The sequence below is a fragment of the Stenella coeruleoalba genome (genome assembly GCF_951394435.1).
Source record: "Stenella coeruleoalba genome assembly, chromosome: 11".
NCBI lineage: Eukaryota > Metazoa > Chordata > Mammalia > Artiodactyla > Delphinidae > Stenella > Stenella coeruleoalba.
The window spans coordinates 16315537-16335095 of record NC_137157.1 but is presented as its reverse complement, the minus strand read 5'-3'; the positions used below and the strand labels follow the sequence as shown (position 1 = coordinate 16335095).

At 47.5% G+C, this 19559-nt stretch overlaps 1 protein-coding gene across 1 annotated transcript in view; it reads right to left on the bottom strand.

Moving 5' to 3' along the window:
* Positions 1-248: 248 nt before the first annotated feature.
* Positions 249-19559, bottom strand: part of NUAK1 (NUAK family kinase 1) — a gene marked incomplete at its 3' end in the record, with an annotated part of 65780 nt that continues 46469 nt past the window's right edge. Inside the window, exons 4-7 of the mRNA XM_079937060.1 lie at positions 17256-17321; positions 6136-6255; positions 4220-4352; positions 249-1402 (exon numbers count right to left, since the gene is read on the bottom strand). Of these exons, the coding sequence (XP_079793186.1) occupies positions 249-1402; positions 4220-4352; positions 6136-6255; positions 17256-17321 (1473 nt within the window). The remainder of the gene's footprint in view (positions 1403-4219; positions 4353-6135; positions 6256-17255; positions 17322-19559) is intronic.

Genomic DNA, 19559 nt, shown 5'->3' with positions numbered 1-19559 from the left:
GGTGCCGTAAAGCAAATGCCAATGAGGATCCCACTTCTGACTGGCAGTTGGCAGGACTGGCCAAGAGCCCACTTCTCCCTCATACGCACTGGCTCAAGGCTGCAAATTTGGCCAAAGCAAGACAGCACCGATCCTTTTTCAGTCTGTTGTCATGGCCAGCAAAGAGGTAACCAGCTCTGTCCATAGCCCAGTCACCACTCCCACTCCTCCCTTGTACCCACCCCGACCCACCCCTGCACCCTGGGGAGCTAGTTGAGTTTGTTACAGATCTCCAGCGCTTTCTTGTAGACCTGAGTCACATCGTCCATGTCCGTGAGGAGGGAGAAGCTGCTGTCTCCCAGCCGGTTCCGGTACCGCTTCAGGTACTGGGGCCGGGGCCGGTTCTGGAGCCCCTCAAAGTCCTGGATCTGGAGGAAGTTTTCGGCAGAGACGCAGCTGCGGATGCGCTGGCGGGCAGGGCGATTCTCCTGCAAGTCGAGCAAGTCGAAGGAGTCGCTGGACAGGACGCTGTCGTCGCTGATGACGCTGGAAGGCCGGCTGTAGCTCCGGGAGAGGCCCTCGGCAGGGATGCCGGGCTCCAGCAAGGATTCCAGTGTGGGCATTTCGGGGCTGGCCAGGGCCGGGTCCATGGTGCCCTCTGAGTACTTGCTGCTGTGTTTCAAGATGCCCTTCCTGTGGCAGGAGAGGCTGTGGGACGTCACCCTGGCCGGATCCGGGGGGCTCGGGGAGGGGATGCCGCCACCCAGCCCATCGTTACTGTCCAGCAGCTCCGAAGACTCGCTGCGCTCCGGGGACGAGTAGTAACCCGATTCTCTCTGCTGGGTCTTTTTCAAGATGCCTTTCTTGGGCATCGTGGCCGACTGTTTGGGGCTGAGTTTAGCGGGCACCTCCGCCTCGGGGGCGCTTGGCAGGGGCACGGCAGTCCGGCACAAGTCCTGCTCCAGCTTGAAAGCGGGGGGTAAGGCGGGGCTGACGACGCCTTCGATGAAGCCGGTGCTGTGAGAGCGATGCTCGCTGTTGCTCCGCTTCTTCAGGATCCCTTTGGGCCGCTTGGAGCTCACCTTGGATGGGCTCTCAGGCACCGAGTCCTGGCCGGACTGAGCAAAGTCGTTCTCCTTCTTGGACTTCTTCAGCGACCGCTGCCGCTCCAGCATGACCTCGGGGGCCCCGGGTTTGGCCAAGCCCTTAATTTTGGCTTCGGCCTCAGCCTGTAGCCCTGTGGAACGGTGGTGCCAGTCGATAATGCGGGCCAAGAGTGGGGACTCGGCGCTGTGAAGGGCATCGCAGTCGCAGACGCTGCTCTTGTAGCCCCAGTTCACCCACCAGTGGTTGGCAATGTCCTCGATGGTGGCCCGGCGGTCGGGGTTCACCATCAACATCCACCGAATGAGGCCTCGGGCATCTGTGGGACAAGAAGCAGAAGGAACGGTACATTTTACGGGAGTTTTGGGCTTTCCAAAGCTGACGCTCTGGGGGCGCAAAGGAGACACACTCATTTGAGGAAAAGGCCAAATGGAGCCCTGGTGCAGCCACGCCATGGAGCAGGAAGCCGTAGCCTTCCAGACTGTCCATCAGGAAGCGTCATCAGGACTCAGAGCCACAGGCCAGTGAGCTATCAGAGCCCGGCATGTTTCTCCACGCTACTGACGGAATGTCAGACTGCTGACTTTCCGTCAACTCAGATCTGTATAAAATGGGGAAGGCCAGGTAACCAGGAAAGAATCCAGACCTGACCCCAAGCAGGGCCCCACCATTCCTTTGGCGGATATCATTTTACTAAATGGGAAAACAGGTATAGATTACCATGGCTTTTAGTCCTCCAAAGTTAGGTTTATATAAACACACAGCACTCAGGTCACCAGGAAAATGTGTCAGCACGAAAAGGAAATTTAGGGCTGAGACGGCAAGGAAAAGGCTTCTCATCAGAGAGGGAGAGACAGAGAAGGATGGAGAGGTGTTCACACCTGGCACGCCTGGGCCTTGAGAGGGGGCCGTCCCCAAGGCTGGCCTGACTCGGGCCTTGGCCGGGCTCTGAATCCCACACCCAAGTGCTCACCTCCTGTCCCTCTCTGACATAAGCCATAGCCTACCAAGCTGTCAGATCAGGGAGCTGATCTCTATCTGCTATCCGTTTATGGCCTGTCTGAAAAACTCCATTTGTCAATTTCTGCTGCCAAAGAATTAGGGGAAAGCCCCAAAGGGATGTTGAGGAGGCCACAGGAACCAACAGACTCTCACAGCTTATAAATCGCCTTTTAAGATCAAACCGTGCTCCCCAAATGGGGGTTGAATTATATCCTGGGAAGGCGCCACCTCCCCTCAGCTACTTATGTAGCTAATGAGTAGCTGGCCGGGACCTGGTGATGGAGCCGGGGTGAGCTGCAGCCCTGAAAAGTAACAGGATGTTCATTCATTCAGTCAATAAATATTTTCTGAACCCCTGTAGTGTACCAGAAACTGTGTTGACACAAGTTAGCTGGTCAGGCAAAAAGGCTGCCATAGATTTCACCCTGAATTTTCTAAAAACAAACAAACAAACAAAAATACTCGGGTTAGCTTATTGAAAAAATGTACAGATATAGATATCTGCATATCTATACCTGTTTATACATATGAAATACTCAGTGCTCATTATTCACAGATTCTGTATTTGTAAATTCGCCTACTCATTAAAATGTATTTGGAACCCCCAAATCAATACTCAAGGTGCTTTCCACGAACTGGCAAAAAATGTGAATTACCCCCCCACACAATGCGCATGTGTGTTCCCAGCTGAAGCAGAACCAGGTGACAAGGCACTGCCTTCTTGTTTCTGCTCTCATGCCGTAAGCAAGTGTCCTTTTCACAGTCCGTTTAGTTCATGCTTTTCACATATATGCGCTTTTTATTGGTGATTTCACTGTTTAAAATGGCCCCCAAGCGTGGTGCTGAAGTGCTATCTGGGGATTCTAAGGCCAAGAAGGCAGTGATGTACCTTACGGAGAAAACATATGAGCCAGATAAGCCTCATTCAGGCACTAGTTAAAGTGCTGTTGGCCGTAAGTTCGATGTTCATAAATCAACAATATATTTTAAATGAGGCGTCTTTAAACAGAAATATACATAAAACAAGGATATGGATTGATCAGTTGACAAAAACGTTGTGACCAGAGGCTCCCAGGAGTCGAGTCCTGTATTTCCCTATGAGCAGTGCTTCAGTATTCACAAACTCAGCGTTCATAGCAATGTTATAGGACACAACTGCGGCAAATAATGAGAATCAACCGTGTGTGTGTGTGTATACACATGTGGGATGCGCGGACTGCAATATACGATGTGTCTGTTCACCACATTCCAAATATGGCCACCTGTACACACCCCTTCTGCACTCAAACAATGCTCTCCCATCAAGAGATGGAGCTTATGGCCTTGGTCGCTTTGACCAATAGAACATGGCAGAAGTGACATCATCTGGCTTCCAAGCAGACGTTCAGAAGGCCTGGCAGCTGCTTCTTCCTCCATCTTCGAGCCCTGAGCTGCTATGTAAGAAGTCCACGCTCCTTCCTAGAGAGAGAGGCCTGGGGAGGCAGCTCAGGGGGAGAGAGCCCACACAGAGGGGCCCCGAGGTGTCCCCACAATCGGCCCCAACTCCAGCTACCATCTGATTGCAACTGTAGGAGAAACCCAAGGCAGGCCAGAAAAGCTCTAACCAATCCAGGGAATCCAGAGATAACGGCTAATAGATGTTGGTTAAACTGCTGAGTTTGTTTGGGTGTGGGAGCGGGATGGGATAGACTTGCTCTGTGGTAACAGGTCATGAAACAGCACCCATGCGCCACACCCCCCGGCCAGGGCAAGGTGTGCAGAAGAGCAGCTGCCACCCTTAGAGTCTACTGAGGGGGTCTCATGTCTACGTGGACTGGAAGGGACTTCACGTAATACCTTTTCCAAAATGTGAATTTACAGTGGAGAAACAGAATCTAAACAGGGTAAGGGCCTTGCCCAAGTTCACACAGCAAGCAAACAGGACTCCTAGCCAGCAGAGTAGAACAACTGTTCTGGAAATATCACAGTGGGAAGGTTTGGGGAAAGCGGCCTAATAAGCCAGCTCTGCCGGAAGGCAAAGATCTGGGGGGAAGAAAGAGGAAAAGCAGGAGTCTTCTTACAGACATGGACACAAAAGCAGAAAGCGTGAGCTGGCCTCGCCCGGCTTAGCCGCCGACCCTCCGTGGGCACACACCTGAGGGCTGCGTGGGCTCCCGGTACTCTCCGCTGCTGATCTGCCGAATGAGGTTTTTGTAATCGAAACCATCGAAGGGCATCGTTCCATACACGAGAGTGTAAAGCAACACGCCCAGGGCCCAGCTGTCCACCTGGAGCAGAGAGACAGACATATAGGAGCTGGGAAGCAGATTCCCTTCCAAACCATTAGCATCACAGACCACGAGCAGCCACCCTCAATGACCCCAGGAATGGAATTTAGCACCTGGCAGACAGGTTCCCACCACAGCCTGACACCTGATATGCAGTGCACCTGGGGCCTGTTTCAGAGCCTGACTTTTTCGTTGCAAACTGAGACCAACGGTTCCAACCCATAGGAGAACTTTCTTGAACAGACGATATTCTTTGATCCTCTCTAATTTTGTGAAACAGGTAGGGGCCCCGGATTATTTTCAGCCCTATTTGGCAGATGAGAATACTGAGGCCCAAGGAAGTTAAATGGTTTCTCCAGAGGCCCCTCCCCATCCCAGTGATGGAGGTAAGACTGGAACATGGGGTTCTTGACTCCTAACCCAGGAATCCTGCACCTTCTTCAAAGGGATCAGGGGTTGCAAACTCAAATGCTTACAAGAGCCAGGCAGACAACAAACGTGAACAAAGAAAGAGAGACGGTGGGGTACCACGTGGAGTGTTGGTTTGAAGACAAACTGTAGAGGGCATTCACCCATCTTACATAGGCAGCCTCCTCTGGCTAGTTGCTGTCACATAGTAATATAGGCCCAGCACTGCTAGATCCTTTGTTTTTTCAAGAGAAGTCAGAAAACGGACTTTTATGTGAAATCTCCCATTTATTAAATGTTCAATTTTTTTTTAGAAAGATGGCCAAATAAAGCACTCTTGCTGGCCAGATCACAGGCTGCCAGCTTGTAACCTCAGAAACGGATCATCGAGGATCAAAGCAGCATTCATTATCTGTGATAAATTTACAGTGTCAGGTTTCTGCAATGTTGTAAATTGGACCTTAGGCTCCTCCCTTACATTCTTGTTTTGGAAAGACTTTCTCCTTACTGCAAGTGATGGAGGCTCTTGGCATCCGTCTCTTTACCCTCTAGCCCTGCCCCAAACACTCTCAAACAGATAAATACTTGGAAGGAAACATTTCAACCCACTGAATGGCTGCTACTTAAGGTATCCTGAGTGGATGAATCTCTCTATAAATAGAACTATCTCTTTAAAAATGAATAATCAGTCACAACTCACCCATTTTCAAAACGATATTTTCACATACCTGTGTCTTACAGTGGCCCTGAAAGCTTTAGGCACACAGAGAAAATGTATTTCTCATGAATCAGAAGATGCAATTAAAATGTATTTCCTTGATCAGAAATACATGCTGTCAAAGATACACGCAAAAAGGTTCGCTGCAGAGTGAGGCTGTTTGCTTTCTGTTCTGCTTGTCTTATTACAATAGGGAACAACTGAAAACAATCTGTCTAACACTAGGGAAGTGATTAAATAAATTACAGTATATTCATACAATAAAACATCATGTCATCGTTAAAAACCATGTTTTCAGTAATAACAAATTCAGAAAAGTCACAATTAAGTTAGTAATAAAAGGAGAGATGTACACCTATAATAGTGACCTCAATTGTTTGAAATACAAGATCTACACTGGAAAAAAAAGCCTAAGAAGAAGTCACATAAATATTACGTGGTTATCTCTTGTGGGGAGATCGCAGGCAACTTTATTTTCTCTTTTAGGCTGTTCTGGATTTTTCTCCCAGGTGTGTATATTATGGCTTTTATAATCATATAAGGAAACGGTTTTTTGTTTGCTTGCTTTTATGTTTGTTTGGTTTTTTTAAGTATTCTTAGGTTCAGTTCTTTTCTCCTCTCCAGCCCCCCACAGTACACACCAGGCAAGCTGCTCACCTCTGGCCCTCGGTAAGGCCTCCCGTTGACAATTTCGGGAGAGGCATAGAGTGGGCTCCCACAGAACGTTTGCAAGAACTTGTCCTTCTGGTACAGGTTGGAAAGCCCAAAGTCGGCAATCTACAAAGAGGAGCAAGACCCAGGGAGCCTGTTAGCGTTACAGTCAGCGTCTGCATCGGCTCAGCTCACACCACACGGACCAAAGCAGCTGAGGCGCCCCTGCGTGGCTCTGCCAGCTGGGTCACCCTTTTCTTTTTTCTTTTTTTTTTTACTTTATTATTTTTTATTTTTTTTAAACATCTTTATTGGGGTATAATTGCTTTACAATGGTGTGTTAGTTTCTGCTTTATAACAAAGTGAATCACATACATATGTTCCCATATCTCTTCCCTCTTGCGTCTCCCGCCCTCCCACCCTCCCTATCCCACCCCTCCAGGCGGTCACAAAGCACCAAGCTGATCTCCCCGTGCTATGTGGCTGCTTCCCACTAGCTATCTACCTTACGTTTGGTAGCGTATATATGTCCATGTCTCTCTCTCGCTTTGTCACAGCTCACCCTTCCCCCTCCCCATATCCCCAAGTCCGTTCTCTAGTAGGTCTGTGTCTTTATTCCTGTCTTACCCCTAGGTTCTTCATGACATTTTTTTTTCTTAAATTCCATATATATGTGTTAGCATACGGTATTTGTCTTTCTCTTTCTGACTTACTTCACTCCGTATGACAGACTCTAGGTCTATCCACCTCATTACAAATAGCTCAATTTAGTTTCTTTTTATGGCTGAGTAATATTCCATTGTATATATGTGCCACATCTTCTTTATCCATTCATCCGATGATGGGCACTTAGGTTGTTTCCATCTCTGGGCTATTGTAAATAGAGCTGCAATGAACATTTTGGTACATGACTCTTTTTGAATTATGGTTTTCTCTGGGTATATGCCCAGTAGTGGGATTGCTGGGTCATATGGTAGTTCTATTTGTAGTTTTTTAAGGAACCTCCATACTGTTCTCCATAGCTTTTGCACAGCAAAGGAAACCATAAACAAGACCAAAAGACAACCCTCAGAATGGGAAAAAATATTTGCAAATGAAGCAACTGACAAAGGATTAATTTCCAAAATTTACAAGCAGCTGGGTCACCCTTTTCTCTGCAGCCCTGAGCTTTCATGAAAGGATCAGTTGGCATAACTGGGCCAGTGATTCCCGACTGCAGTCCCTGGCACCCACTGCATGCTCTGTTACTTAAAATCACTCCTTGCAAGGACTCTATTTTCACGTCAGTGTAGACTTGTCCTGAGAAATACCCACAGAATCACATGCTCGATGTTTCTGATGAATACTACAGTGTGTAACTATTAATCTGAGATCCGTCCGTCTGTGGCCTACCTAAAGTCTCACTGCCTTCCTCCACAGTGGTGTACGTACCTACCTGTGCACTGGACATCACCACCTTTTATAGACCTATGCACCAATCAGAACTGTATTCTGCCCACCTTGGGACCCTAGATGAAATGGACCCACAGCACCGGGTTCTGAGTCATCACATTGCAGCCCAAACTCTGCCACTAGCCATCTGTGTGACATGGAGCAGGTCCCTTAGCTACTCTGAGCCTCTGTTTAGCACCAGAAAATGGAAACCCATGATCCCTATCCTCTTCTGGATCACAGGATTATTGTGAGAATGATTAAAAAAAAAAAAAGAATTAATCAAGGTGAACGAAAAAGTGCCTTGAAACTTTGTCTACAAGTTCCAGGCAAATGTTTTCCCTAACCTTGCTTCTCTTGTATCGCACACCCCTTGGAATCACTCTCTTCTCCTTTGGCTTCTTGAAGTGTTTTACTATCCTTTATGGCAGCGCTCTTCTGTGTGTGTGTGCACCTCTTCATATATACATATAATGTATACATGTTACATGCATATATGTATTATCATATATGTATAATGTATATATTATACATGTACACATCATCACATATATCACATACATTCATATAATATACATTACATATGTACTTACATATGTATGTACATATGTATATACAAATATATATATTATATGTATATAAATTCACCTTGCCTACTAGGCTGAGTCCCCCGAGGCAGGTGGCAGGTTCCACATCTGCCCCTCATCTCTGTAACATCCACTGCTTAGCACCTGCCCTCACCCAAGAAACACCTGTCACCAGAATAGGCATTATATTTTGAAAAGCACAAGACAATTAGTAGATAATACAAAATAATAATAGTAAACTTAGTTACCACTTACAGAACAACCTCCAATTATCAGGCATGGTTCTAAGCACCTTACACTCCCTAATCCTATCTAAAATCCCATTTACACAACCATGTGAATGTATTTCATGCCACTGACATGGTATATTTAAAAGTGGTTAAAATGGTAAATTTTATGTTATGGATATTCTATCATAATTTTTTAAAGACCCACTTAACAGATGAGAAAACTGAGGTTTAGGAAAATTAGGTTATTCGTCTCAGGAGAGCTACCTAGCAAGCAACAATGTAAATCGAGTGTCTCTAAAGGTTCAAACCACTGCCCAGCGCTGCCCCTGGGTAATCTGCAAATCTCACCCAGTCTAAGCCAGCCGTCCACGCTGAGCCTCTGCGGACTTCTGCCCTTCCCCAAACTGATTTCCACTTGAAGCTTATAAATAGGATGAGTGATTCACACACAGCCCAGCTGAGGCTCTGTTTTGAAGGCAGCGCCCAGAAGAAGGCTACTTTGTAAAAGTCACCCCTGAATGAACGGAATGGCACTGAAAGCAGCTGGCGCACAACCGCCCTCAGAAAACGCAGTCTCGGAGCTCAGCTTGCACTTAATTGCCCTGAATTCCACTTTCTTATCAAGGACACTGACTGGCTTGCAGGAAGTTGGTTGCAAGCTTTATGAAGTGTGCCCTGTCAATCAGGACAGGAAGGGACCAGCTGCAGCCCTGGAACATCCCGAGAAGTCGGCTAAGGCAGGACACAGCACTGTGAACGTCGGCGGCATCTGGGGCACTGCATGAGCTTCCAAACACAGGCGCACACACACACACACGTGAGAGGCACCCGCCACCACCACGTGCAAAACCCCACACACACACCAGGAGTGCTCGAGTCTGGGCATCCCTGCTTTCTTTGTAGCCCTTCTGAGAAGTGTGTTTATGTTACGGCCCACTCCCATCCTCACAGACTAATGTTTATCAGCCTCTCCCAGTTAAACTGTCATTGTTGCTGACATAAGATTAATAGAAATCTAGATTAGTCCCTGTTCTTGGCACTTCAGTGGAAAAGAAATATTAGTCAACACACACACACACACACACACACACACAGAGTTCTCCATCCTTGAGCCACTTAAACTTGGGCTGCAGCTCTAAGATTCCACGCCGTACGGCGCTTATATCAACTATAAGACGGGAAATGGCCACTGTATAAAACTTCTCAAAGCCTCAATTTCCCATCTGTAAAATGGAGGTAGGAATAGTATCCAGCCCCACGGTGTCACAGTGAAAATTAAATGATGTAAAGTGTGTGCCAATTACTATTTTAAGCATTTTACAAAGTTGGAGCTCAAATGCATGTCCCACCTTTAAATCCACCTGGGTAGCTTTATTAGCTTCATGATACTCAAAACAATACTGGTTTTCCATTGGAGGTAATTATGTAAGGTTTCTTTTTCAAATACACATGATTTCTTAAGTGAATTGCACTAAATAAAAGTATTAAAGTGAAATAGCACAGAAGATACTAGGAAAAGGCAAAATCCATGAAGAGAACAAAAGAAAAGACATTTGGGAAATTTGGGAAATAATGATTTTAAACATAATAAAACAAAAAGGAATCCCAGAAATGGTTCCAACCTGGAAGAGTCGTAAGCGGTGAACTAATCCTGCCCCTCGCTCTGTAAGTGAAGCAACTGAAGGTTACAGGACTTAAGAAGCTCCGCTGAAGGTCACAGACAGAACAGCTACGTGAACATTGGGTTCTGTACGATTCTCTGTAACAGAACATCAGTTGTGTATCGAGGGTGACTCCACCAACGAGGCATCCAGCTTTGCTTTCAAAGTTGTATTTTGCCGACACACTGGTAACCTTTGGAGAAAGGTAACCACTTTGCTGGTGATGGGCTGTTGCCCTGCCCCGTTCAGAACCACCCTCTGTCCTCACACTGGGCTATTCAGTTCAGCCTGGACTCTGAAAAGGATATCAACACTCATGTCCTTAATTTCTAGAGTTTTTGTTGTTTTCAAACCTTTCTACAGGTGTGCCCTGCTGGATGAAAATCAGAGTTATACAAAGTGGCAAGTGATTATTCACGTTTCAGAAGAATTAACCTCACTACAACATGGATGAACTTTGAAGACATTATGCTAAGTGAAACAAACCAGACACAAACCGATAAATATTATAGAATTCCATTTATGTGAGGTACTTAGCGGAGTCAAGTTCATCAAGACAGAAGGTAGAAGGGCAGTTGCCAGGGGCTGGGGGAGGGGGGAACGGGGAGTTAGTGGTGAATGGGCACAGAGTGTCTGGTTGGGAAGATGCAAAAGTTCTGCAGATTCGTGGCGGTGATGGTTGCACAACAATGTGAATGTACTTAATGCCACTGGACCGAAAACCTAAAAATGGTTAAGCTTTACGTTACATAGATTTTACCACCATTTTTTTAAAAGGGGGTTAACCTCGGATCACTGTGAATAATCCCTGCGAGCTCAGCCAGCTTGCTGATGACTAACCACTGGGAAAGGATGCTGATGTGGATGATAATAAAAGCAACGGTCTGACAGTCATTTGCAGTGTCTGACAGGAAGTGCACTGCACAGATCAGAGGTTGTGGAGCCAGAAGCACCTGGGGCTAACCCTGGACTTGGCACTGCTAGATCATGGGTGGGAACTGCCACCAATTTCCTCATGGGCAAAATGGGAATAATAATAGAACCCACCTCTAAAGCTGTTCTGAGGATTGAAGACATGCACGTAAAGCCCCTGGAAGAGTCCTGGTACTGGCTGACTCTATAAACTACAGCCGGTAGGATAACGATGGTGGTTGGTCTACTTAACAATTGTTTGCGCAGAGCCAATGCCCACCGAAGACCCAAGAGAAATGACTACCATTCATTTCCGAAATAAGCACGTCCAGCATGAGAGGCTGCACCATACGACAGGAGAAGTAAGGGATGCTGGGTTTGCGTTCAGATCCTGGCCTCGCCTTCTACCAGCTGGACCAGCAACATCAGCACCAGCTGGGAGCCCCACCCCAGACCTACTGAGTCAGCATCTGCGTTGCCACACGGTCCCCAGGGGATTCGCTGCCCGTCCGTCACTCTGAACCTGTGTTCCTTCAACTGTAAAATGGGGGCGGGGGGTGATGATTCTAATGTAACCTACCTCACAGGGCAGATACGAAATCAAATGAATTGATAGATGGAACGTGCCTTGACCCACGCCTTACACATGGTAGGCCTTCGGTCAATGTTAAGCGATCACTACTTTCACCTGAGTCTCAGTTTCCTTTGTTGGAAAAGGGAATTGCAATAGCCTCGACCACACGGTGTTGTGAAAAGCAAACTCAGATTAAATGAGATAATAATAATAACAGCAGCATTGCTACATGCCAGTCATTGTTCTGTGAGCACTACGTATATTAAAACCTAACAACCCAATGAGCAGGGTTCCGCTGTTATCTCCATTTTGCAGATGAGGAAGCTGAGGCCCAGGGCAGGAAAGCGGCTGGCCTGAGGTGTGGGTGAAGAGCTGCACTGGCTGTAAAGCTCCACATTAAGGGGATTTAGTGTTCTCGGGTGGCTGAGGAGGAGACGGGGCTTTCTGTGTCACTCTCCAGAAAGACACACTCCATAGCTCTGTCAGGCCCTGGAGTTCATTGCTGTGGCTTTCCCGTGACAGCCTCGCTCAGGTTGTCAGGAAGTGAAGGTACGGAGTGAAATGGTGAGCAAAAGTGAGTGGGGTCAGCTTGTATCGTCAGATCTAAGGTTACACCTCCTCTCGAGAGAGATGGGAAATAACGGATCCCAAGCCATCTGGGGAAGCTCTTCACTGAGGTACCTCCAAGAAGCAGCCTCTCAGGGGACGCGAACACACAACCACCCAGCTCATTCGACCCTGGCAGCCCCGCATGGCTACTCTGGCCACGGTGACTCAGGCAACCTGGCCATGGCCACCATCAGCACTTGGAGAGTCTCCCCCAGGGACAGCTGTCTGCAGGCTGCCTATATACAAGGTAAGGCCAGCTGAAGCAAGGATGAAAAAAGTGGCCTCCCCTTGTGAGTGTGAGGATGCTCTGTTGGATTTAGGGCAAATCTGGGTGGGTGTAGTAGAGAATTTATCAGGTGCCCGGTCTTTGGAGTCAAATAACCTTAGGTTTGTAAGGCAACCCCATTGCTTATTAGCTGCAGGAGCTTCCTCATCTGTAAAATGGGGGTAATCAGACCCACCCCAGTGGAGACATTCTGAGAACCAAATGAAATAAGGCGTGTGGAAGGTCTGCCACAGGGTTCTGGCTTCTAGCAGGGGCTCCAAAAAGGTTACTTTCCTTGTCTAGCCTCCATGCCCTGCCCTGCTCCTGTGCTTGCTGCTCCTTCCCCTTGGAAGCCCATCATCACATCCCTTTCTATCAAACTCCTAGCCATCCTTCAAAACCCAGTTCAATCGCCACTGCCTCGGCAAAAGCTTTCTGATCTGCCCATAGTTCAGACCCACCACTTCCTCCTCAGCACTTCCACGACAGATTACAAAGGGACTATGAGGCACACAGCAGAGTCACCTGGGCCTAAGAGATGAGGATCAGGGAAGGCTTCCTGGAAGAAGAGGCCTTCAAGCTGAAACTCTAAGGAGGGGTAGGAAAAGAGCAGTAGGAAGAGCATTTCAGGCAGAGGCAACTGTGTGTGCAAAGGCCAAAAAGTCTAGTGGATTTGAGGAGTTGTGTCCTAGGCAAGGGAGCTTCTCTGACTGCCCCCCACCCCCCACCCCCTATAGCTCAAATAACACCTGTCATTCCCCATACTCATCCCGCATGGATTTTCATCACCTCCAGAGAATTACACTACGTATTTGTTTATTGCTTGTGTCCCCAACTGGAATTCTAAGTCCATTAGGACAGGTACCTTACCCTCCTCATTCACCTCTGTATCCTTCCCACGGCTCATTATTACTGCTGGTTTAACAACAGCTAGATTCTGAGCTCCAAGAAGACAAGGACCTGGCCATCTGGTTCACTATTAAATTCCCAGCATCCAGCACCATGCCAGGTACACCGTAGGAACTCAGTAAATATTTGTGGTCAAATAAATAGTGCTCACGGGAGGTATTCAATTTGCTGAATGGATAAGTGCAGGAATGGAAGAGTGAATGCAGGCATTCATGGATAGGTATGTATACACGCACATACACGTAAGTGGACAAATGAACAAACAGATGAATGGATTCATTAATGCATGACTGCAGCATCCTCACATTCATATAGTCAAAGCCCAGAGGCCTGTACCCTGAGCTGCCCTTCTTGGCCTTGTTAAGCCTCGGGGTTTCCATCTTGACTTAGCCCTGGCCATTCAAAGCTGCTCTTCTTATCCACAGCAGCAGGCATTTCCATTGTCATCAGGGGCAACGGGCCATTTCCCCTATGTCCCTCTACTCTGAGCCCCGGGAGCTCACCAAATTCCCAGCCCTCTTTGTGGAGGTCTGCTGACCCTGGTGCCTGGCCCTCTTCTCATTGTCAGGCACTTTTACAGGAGCTGTCTATGGGAATTGTCAGCATTCCATTCTCCCAGAGAGTGGGATGTGAATCTGGCCCATTTTTATTAATTGCAAATTAATGCTGTGCTGGGTGTCTATTTTAGTAGACATGCTTCTCCGCAAAGTACGGAATGCAACCCAAAGAAGCACATTGCTCTCATTCTTTCTGCCGACCGACTGTGTGAATATTTTTAGAAGCCACACCCTCGCACAGTGGCCAGAAAAATAATTCCCAGTGCCAGATGCGCTCTTTGCAAATCAACATCAGGCAGGGAAGGGGAGAGGAACAAGAGCCATGGCTCACACCAAAACTGCAGCGACAAGTTTCGACCAGTAGCATTTTTATAGGTCTTCTGGGCAAAAGCCCTCCACCCTCGAGATACGCAACATGGACCCACATTTTGAGAAGCACCTCACTGCTCATACTCTGCTGGTTGGTAACAGGCCTTCAGGGTCAGTGGTCCCCCGGTGCAGACACTGATGACATGGACTCTCTTGAGCATGGAGGCCAGCTTGTGGCCATGTGTCTGCCTGCCTTTGCTACGAGTGCCCTTTCTAAATATGTTTCCAGCAAAATGCTGAGTCAGGAAGAGTTGAGCATATGCAGCCGGAAGACAGATCAACAGCAGCTGAAACACATTTTCAAAAACCTTGGAAGTGGGTGTAAGACGATATAAAGAGAATCTGCCTGGAAGTCAAACATGTGAGTTCTAATCCTGGCTGTCACCCCTTCACTCCAGAATCGAATAGCTTAGAGTACCGACTTACGGCGGCGTGTGACAAGCATTGTGCCGCATTCCAAGGAAACAAAGACACAATGACATACTGATTCATTGTGTACGACCTTGCGCAGGCACATCACTTAGACTTTCTGGGCCATAATCATGAAAACAAGGGGTTGGAAAATGACCCTCAAGGTTCTTTCAAGCTCTAGGATTCTCAGATCCTCGTAGGATTCCTTGAACAAGCAGAAGGAAGGAACAGCGTCAGAGAAAGGGGAGGTTTGCGCGCGCGCAGCGCAGCGCGCGCGCGCGCGCGTGTTACCTTGGTAAACGCCAGGAGTAGACATTCTTAAGGATTCAGAATCCTAAGGAAAAAGGACCCAACCTTACTTTTTATAATGTTCTATGTATCTGTTATTTCCCTACCTAATGGTTAGGGACCCTGGGATGAAGGACTTGGTCCTGGGAGCTGGGAGGCCCCCATCATTGCCCTTGTGCTTTATGCAAATGAGCCGTTCTCCCAGGCTCCTGCCCATTGTTCCCCGCACAATTGCTTTCAGAATGGTGACCATTCTTCTCTTCCATCGGGGAATTCTATGACTCCGTAGGAAGCTATGTGCCTTATCACTTCTGGGACTACATCATGGGACCATGAGGTCAAGCTGTACCACAGAACCCGATCCCCAAGTGACAGGCTCACATTCCAGGCCTTGTAAAGACCACATTTCGTCTTGAGAGCTCAGGGGCAGGTGGTAGGAAGACTCTGCAGAGAAAGTTACCAGGGTGGATGACACAAACCCTTAGAATGTGCCCCTCAGACCAGAACCCAATTCTCTAGCCGTGGCCTGACCACCGCACCCCAGCCCCTTCAGAGAGCTCACTTCCTGTTCAGTGCCCTCTGCAATGGCCAGCCTTGTCAGCTGGGGCCTTGGATATTAATAGGTGAGTGCTAAGTGCTTTGACCACATATTGTCTAAAATCCTCACATTTGTCACTGACTGTCCAGGGCTGGCATCCTTACTAGACAGATGTGGAAACTGAGGCTTAGATATGTGAATAATTAATCTAAAACACTGCCGTTAGTAAGGGGCAGGGTTGCACTGCAAACCCAGGCCACGCAACTCCAAAGCCACCGCTCTTAACCTTGACTCACTGCACTGTGCTTAGACAAAGCCAGAGGCAGAGCATCTTGTTCAGTCCTCAAAACAAGCCCGTGGGCATTACCCTCTCCCCATTTTATGGCTGAGGAAACAGGGTTTTAAGTGGCTCTCGCGATGTCAAACAGCTAGTAAACCACACAGGACGGAATTTTCTAACTCTGCAGCCACTGCTCCTTCTGGAATAATCCAACCACTTTGCCAGAAACGGAGAGACCCTGAGATTTCACTTCCTGTTCCTAGAAAGACTAATTTGACCGACTGTTTCCTCCTTATTCTGTGGGCTACGGAGAAATATGTGATCACGGTCAACCTCTCACAAAAAAACAAGAGGTCACCCGGATGTGGCTTCCAGGGGCCTCTCAAAGGACGATGGTGACTAATGGTTGCCACCGTGATCTGCAACCAGAATGCAAACACCAAAGCAACTCCAACCGTCCCAGCAAGGAAACACCTCCCTGTGATGCACTCCCTCAACGGAAAGCAACAACAACAAAAAAAGGGGATGATGCAAGGTCACTCCCATGCTTGGTCCAGGGACCAGGGATGAGGCACTAACGTCACCGGCGGCCAATGAGAGGGACCCCTGGTGCTGGGAGTACTAAGGCCATTTCATAATGAAACCCATGTGGCAAGCTCCAGTTTATTTTGAAACCGTATTTGCTTACTTTGCAGCCATGATCAAAAGGCCATTCGGAGTGCTCTGCAGGGGGCACTTGAACCCTGTCGGCCAGGAGAGCTTTCTCTAGCTCCGTCAGCAGCCCGCGTTAATACTCCCCGTGAGAGTCAACCCCATCACTTGCTGGCATGTTCTTTCCCAAAAGCCACCACCGCCACCATTTCAGTCGGCTTCCCAGTTCCACAGCTGGCGGGGGGCGGGTGAGGAGACAGGGGGTGGAAGTGACAGAGAAGTGGCAGGGACAGATAATAAATTGCGGGCCTGCAGGCAAATTCCAGCAGGATGGTTCAAACTTGGGCTCAGTGGGTCAGAGAGACAGGGGCTCAAACCCCAACTCCACTACCTACCACTGTGTTATCTCAGGAAAGTTACTTAACGGCTCTGTGCCTCAGTTTCCCTATCTGTGAAATGATGTAAATAACAGTATCTATCTCGTGATTGCTGTGAAGATTGAATTTAAGTGATATCGGGCAAAGATGCTATGAAACACAAACGCACTAGGTTATTGTTGTTAAGTATTTTGATGGTGCTAATTACAGACTATGAGCTTCCCGAGGACAGGGACTGTATTCTAGTCAACTTTTAGGACAATGTCTGGCATGTAGCTGGAGATCGATAAATGCTTGTTGAGTGAATTCAACCACTGGAACTGAACTGAGGGCTCAAACACAGTGATTCTCCCCACCCGCCTGCCGGGAAGGAAGTGGCCGCCTTATTCGTAGGCTGCAGCTTGGAGCAGAGTGTAAGCCTTCAACCAGCTGTAATCCCCAGGTCTGGCATATCAATCAATGAGGCAAGAGCTTTACCTTAATATTACAGTTGTCATCGAGCAGTATATTTTCCAGCTTCAAGTCCCGGTGGACCACACCATTCTGAAATGAGAAGACAGGCAGGGAATTGAATGGGAGCAGTTGGGATGAGAGAGAAAGTGGGAGAGGGGGAGGAAGGAGGAGAGTGAGCAAAGGGAAATCTTTGACAGATTAAAGAAATGCGTCAGCGCCGGTGGTCTTCACCCCCATCCTTCAGGGCCTCTCTCACTGTCATGAAGCTCCCTGCCAGCGACCAGCACAGCACCAGCGACAGGAGAGCATTAGTCACTTGCTGTGTGGTTAAGGGAAAAATGACAGGAATCCATTCTCCCCCAGAGCCTGTAAAACAGCGGGGGGGATTCTTTGTCGGAATGTAATTCCACTGTGTGAAAGCCGTATAGTCCCAGGCAGTGGCAAACATTGTCTGTCTGTGATGCGATTCCCAGGGAAGCAGCAGATTTCTCTGCTGGGGACTCAGAATGTGGGGCTCACAGACCTTGCTTGTCTTGTCTGTCTACCTGTCTCCCCAGTGCCTGGCTCAATCTGTTCTGACCCAGGAAACCATGCAGATCTGTCCTGAGGAAAACAGAAGCATTCCCAAGGGTTATTTCCTAAGCAGCTGGAGGCAAGGTTCCTCTCTGCTGGGCAAGACTCAGTGTGGAGTGAACGGTGAAGGTGGGAGAGGCCACTGAGACCAAAGCAAGCTGCCGCCATACGGTGGGACCTTTCCATGCAAGCAAATGCTGGCAAAGCTGGCAGAGGAGCCCAGTGACAAGCAGGCAGACAGCCAGCTGAATGGTGAAAAGAAGTCCTTAACCACCAGGCTGTTGGTCTATACAGCAGTAACAACTGTCCTGCTCAATGCTTTTCAAAACCCCGTGATCTTTTAAGGGGATGGGTGAGCAGGGGAAGAGGAACTGAAAGAACCAGCTATTGGGGCTGGGAGGACGTTTTTAACATCATTCAGCATAAAGGACCTTGGCAAGTGAAGCTGCCCTTTCAAGAAAACCAACTGGCTAGGAATTCTTTGTCTTTCATTCAGGATTTCTTTAGTTCAGAATCTGCATGTTCACAGCTAGTACTTTATTGCTTATTTTCCTTTCTATTTGACAGTTCCTAGTATCTCTAAAGACACTGAGACTGGAGAGGTGAAAACATGTATTTCTACCACTCTTTCTAACCCAAACCTTCAGGGATTCAGAAATGCACAAACCAGGGCTCCTGGAGGAAAGATAACGGAATGCAAGGTAGCTGATTTTGTTTAATTTTAAATATTGGGAGTAGTTTGGTTTACACTGTTGCATTCCCAGTTTTCATAAGACGGAATGAGCACACTAAAGCCCCATTCATACAAAAGCCAAGCTTCACACACTTCAAATAATGAAGACAGGATCTGTGGTGCTTTATGATGACGCCTGATGATAAAATACAAAACACTGTGCGATCTGAATCATCAGTGCCTTTTGAGTCAGCAGAGAGAAGTTAAGTAATGTCCACACGGGTGAAGGGTTTTAGATTGTAAGTAATTAGAAGATGATCATTCCAGAGTCGTTCTCAGTTAAGCAGCGTATTTGACAAACCAGAAGGCCCCGTGCTGCAAGCATTCAAATGAAGAAGCTGACTCTATTTTGGATGGCATGTTGGGTTCAAGTCACTACTGTCCTCAAAGTGGAGGACTGTTCCAGGTGTGCAAAGTATGAATGGGATGGAAATCAGGACTAAAATGATAAATAATAATTTGTCGAAGTATGGCTTGGAACTATCTGTGTACTTCATTCCCTTCTCCAGAGACCAAGGGTAGCTAAACTGGCTGGATTAAGAGCACATCCCATTAGTTGTGTTGCAATAAAATTGTACATGTGTGTATGTAACCTCTGTGGATATAACCTACGCAAGGAAAAGAAACCAGGGCATAGAAAAGTTCGGAACCTATGGCCTGCTAATTGCACTTCTGGAATTTCTCTTAAGTAAATTATTCAAATGAGAGAAAAAAGGTTAATGTACAAAGACGTCAATCGCTATTTCTAATAACCAGAAATTAGAACCAGCCTAAGTGTCCAACAATCACAATCATTCCAGAGACTTTTCAGTAACATAGGAAAATGTTTAGATTAAAATCCTAAGTGAAAAAGCAAGACAGAAATGTAAAAATACATGCAATGTGTACCACATTGATTGCATATGGATTGCATCCTGGAAGGGAGAAAGGTCACTGGTGTAAAACTCACGAAATCCGAGTAAAATCTGGAGTTTTGTTAATAGCAATAAATGAATGTGGGTGTCTCCATTTTAGCAAGTGTC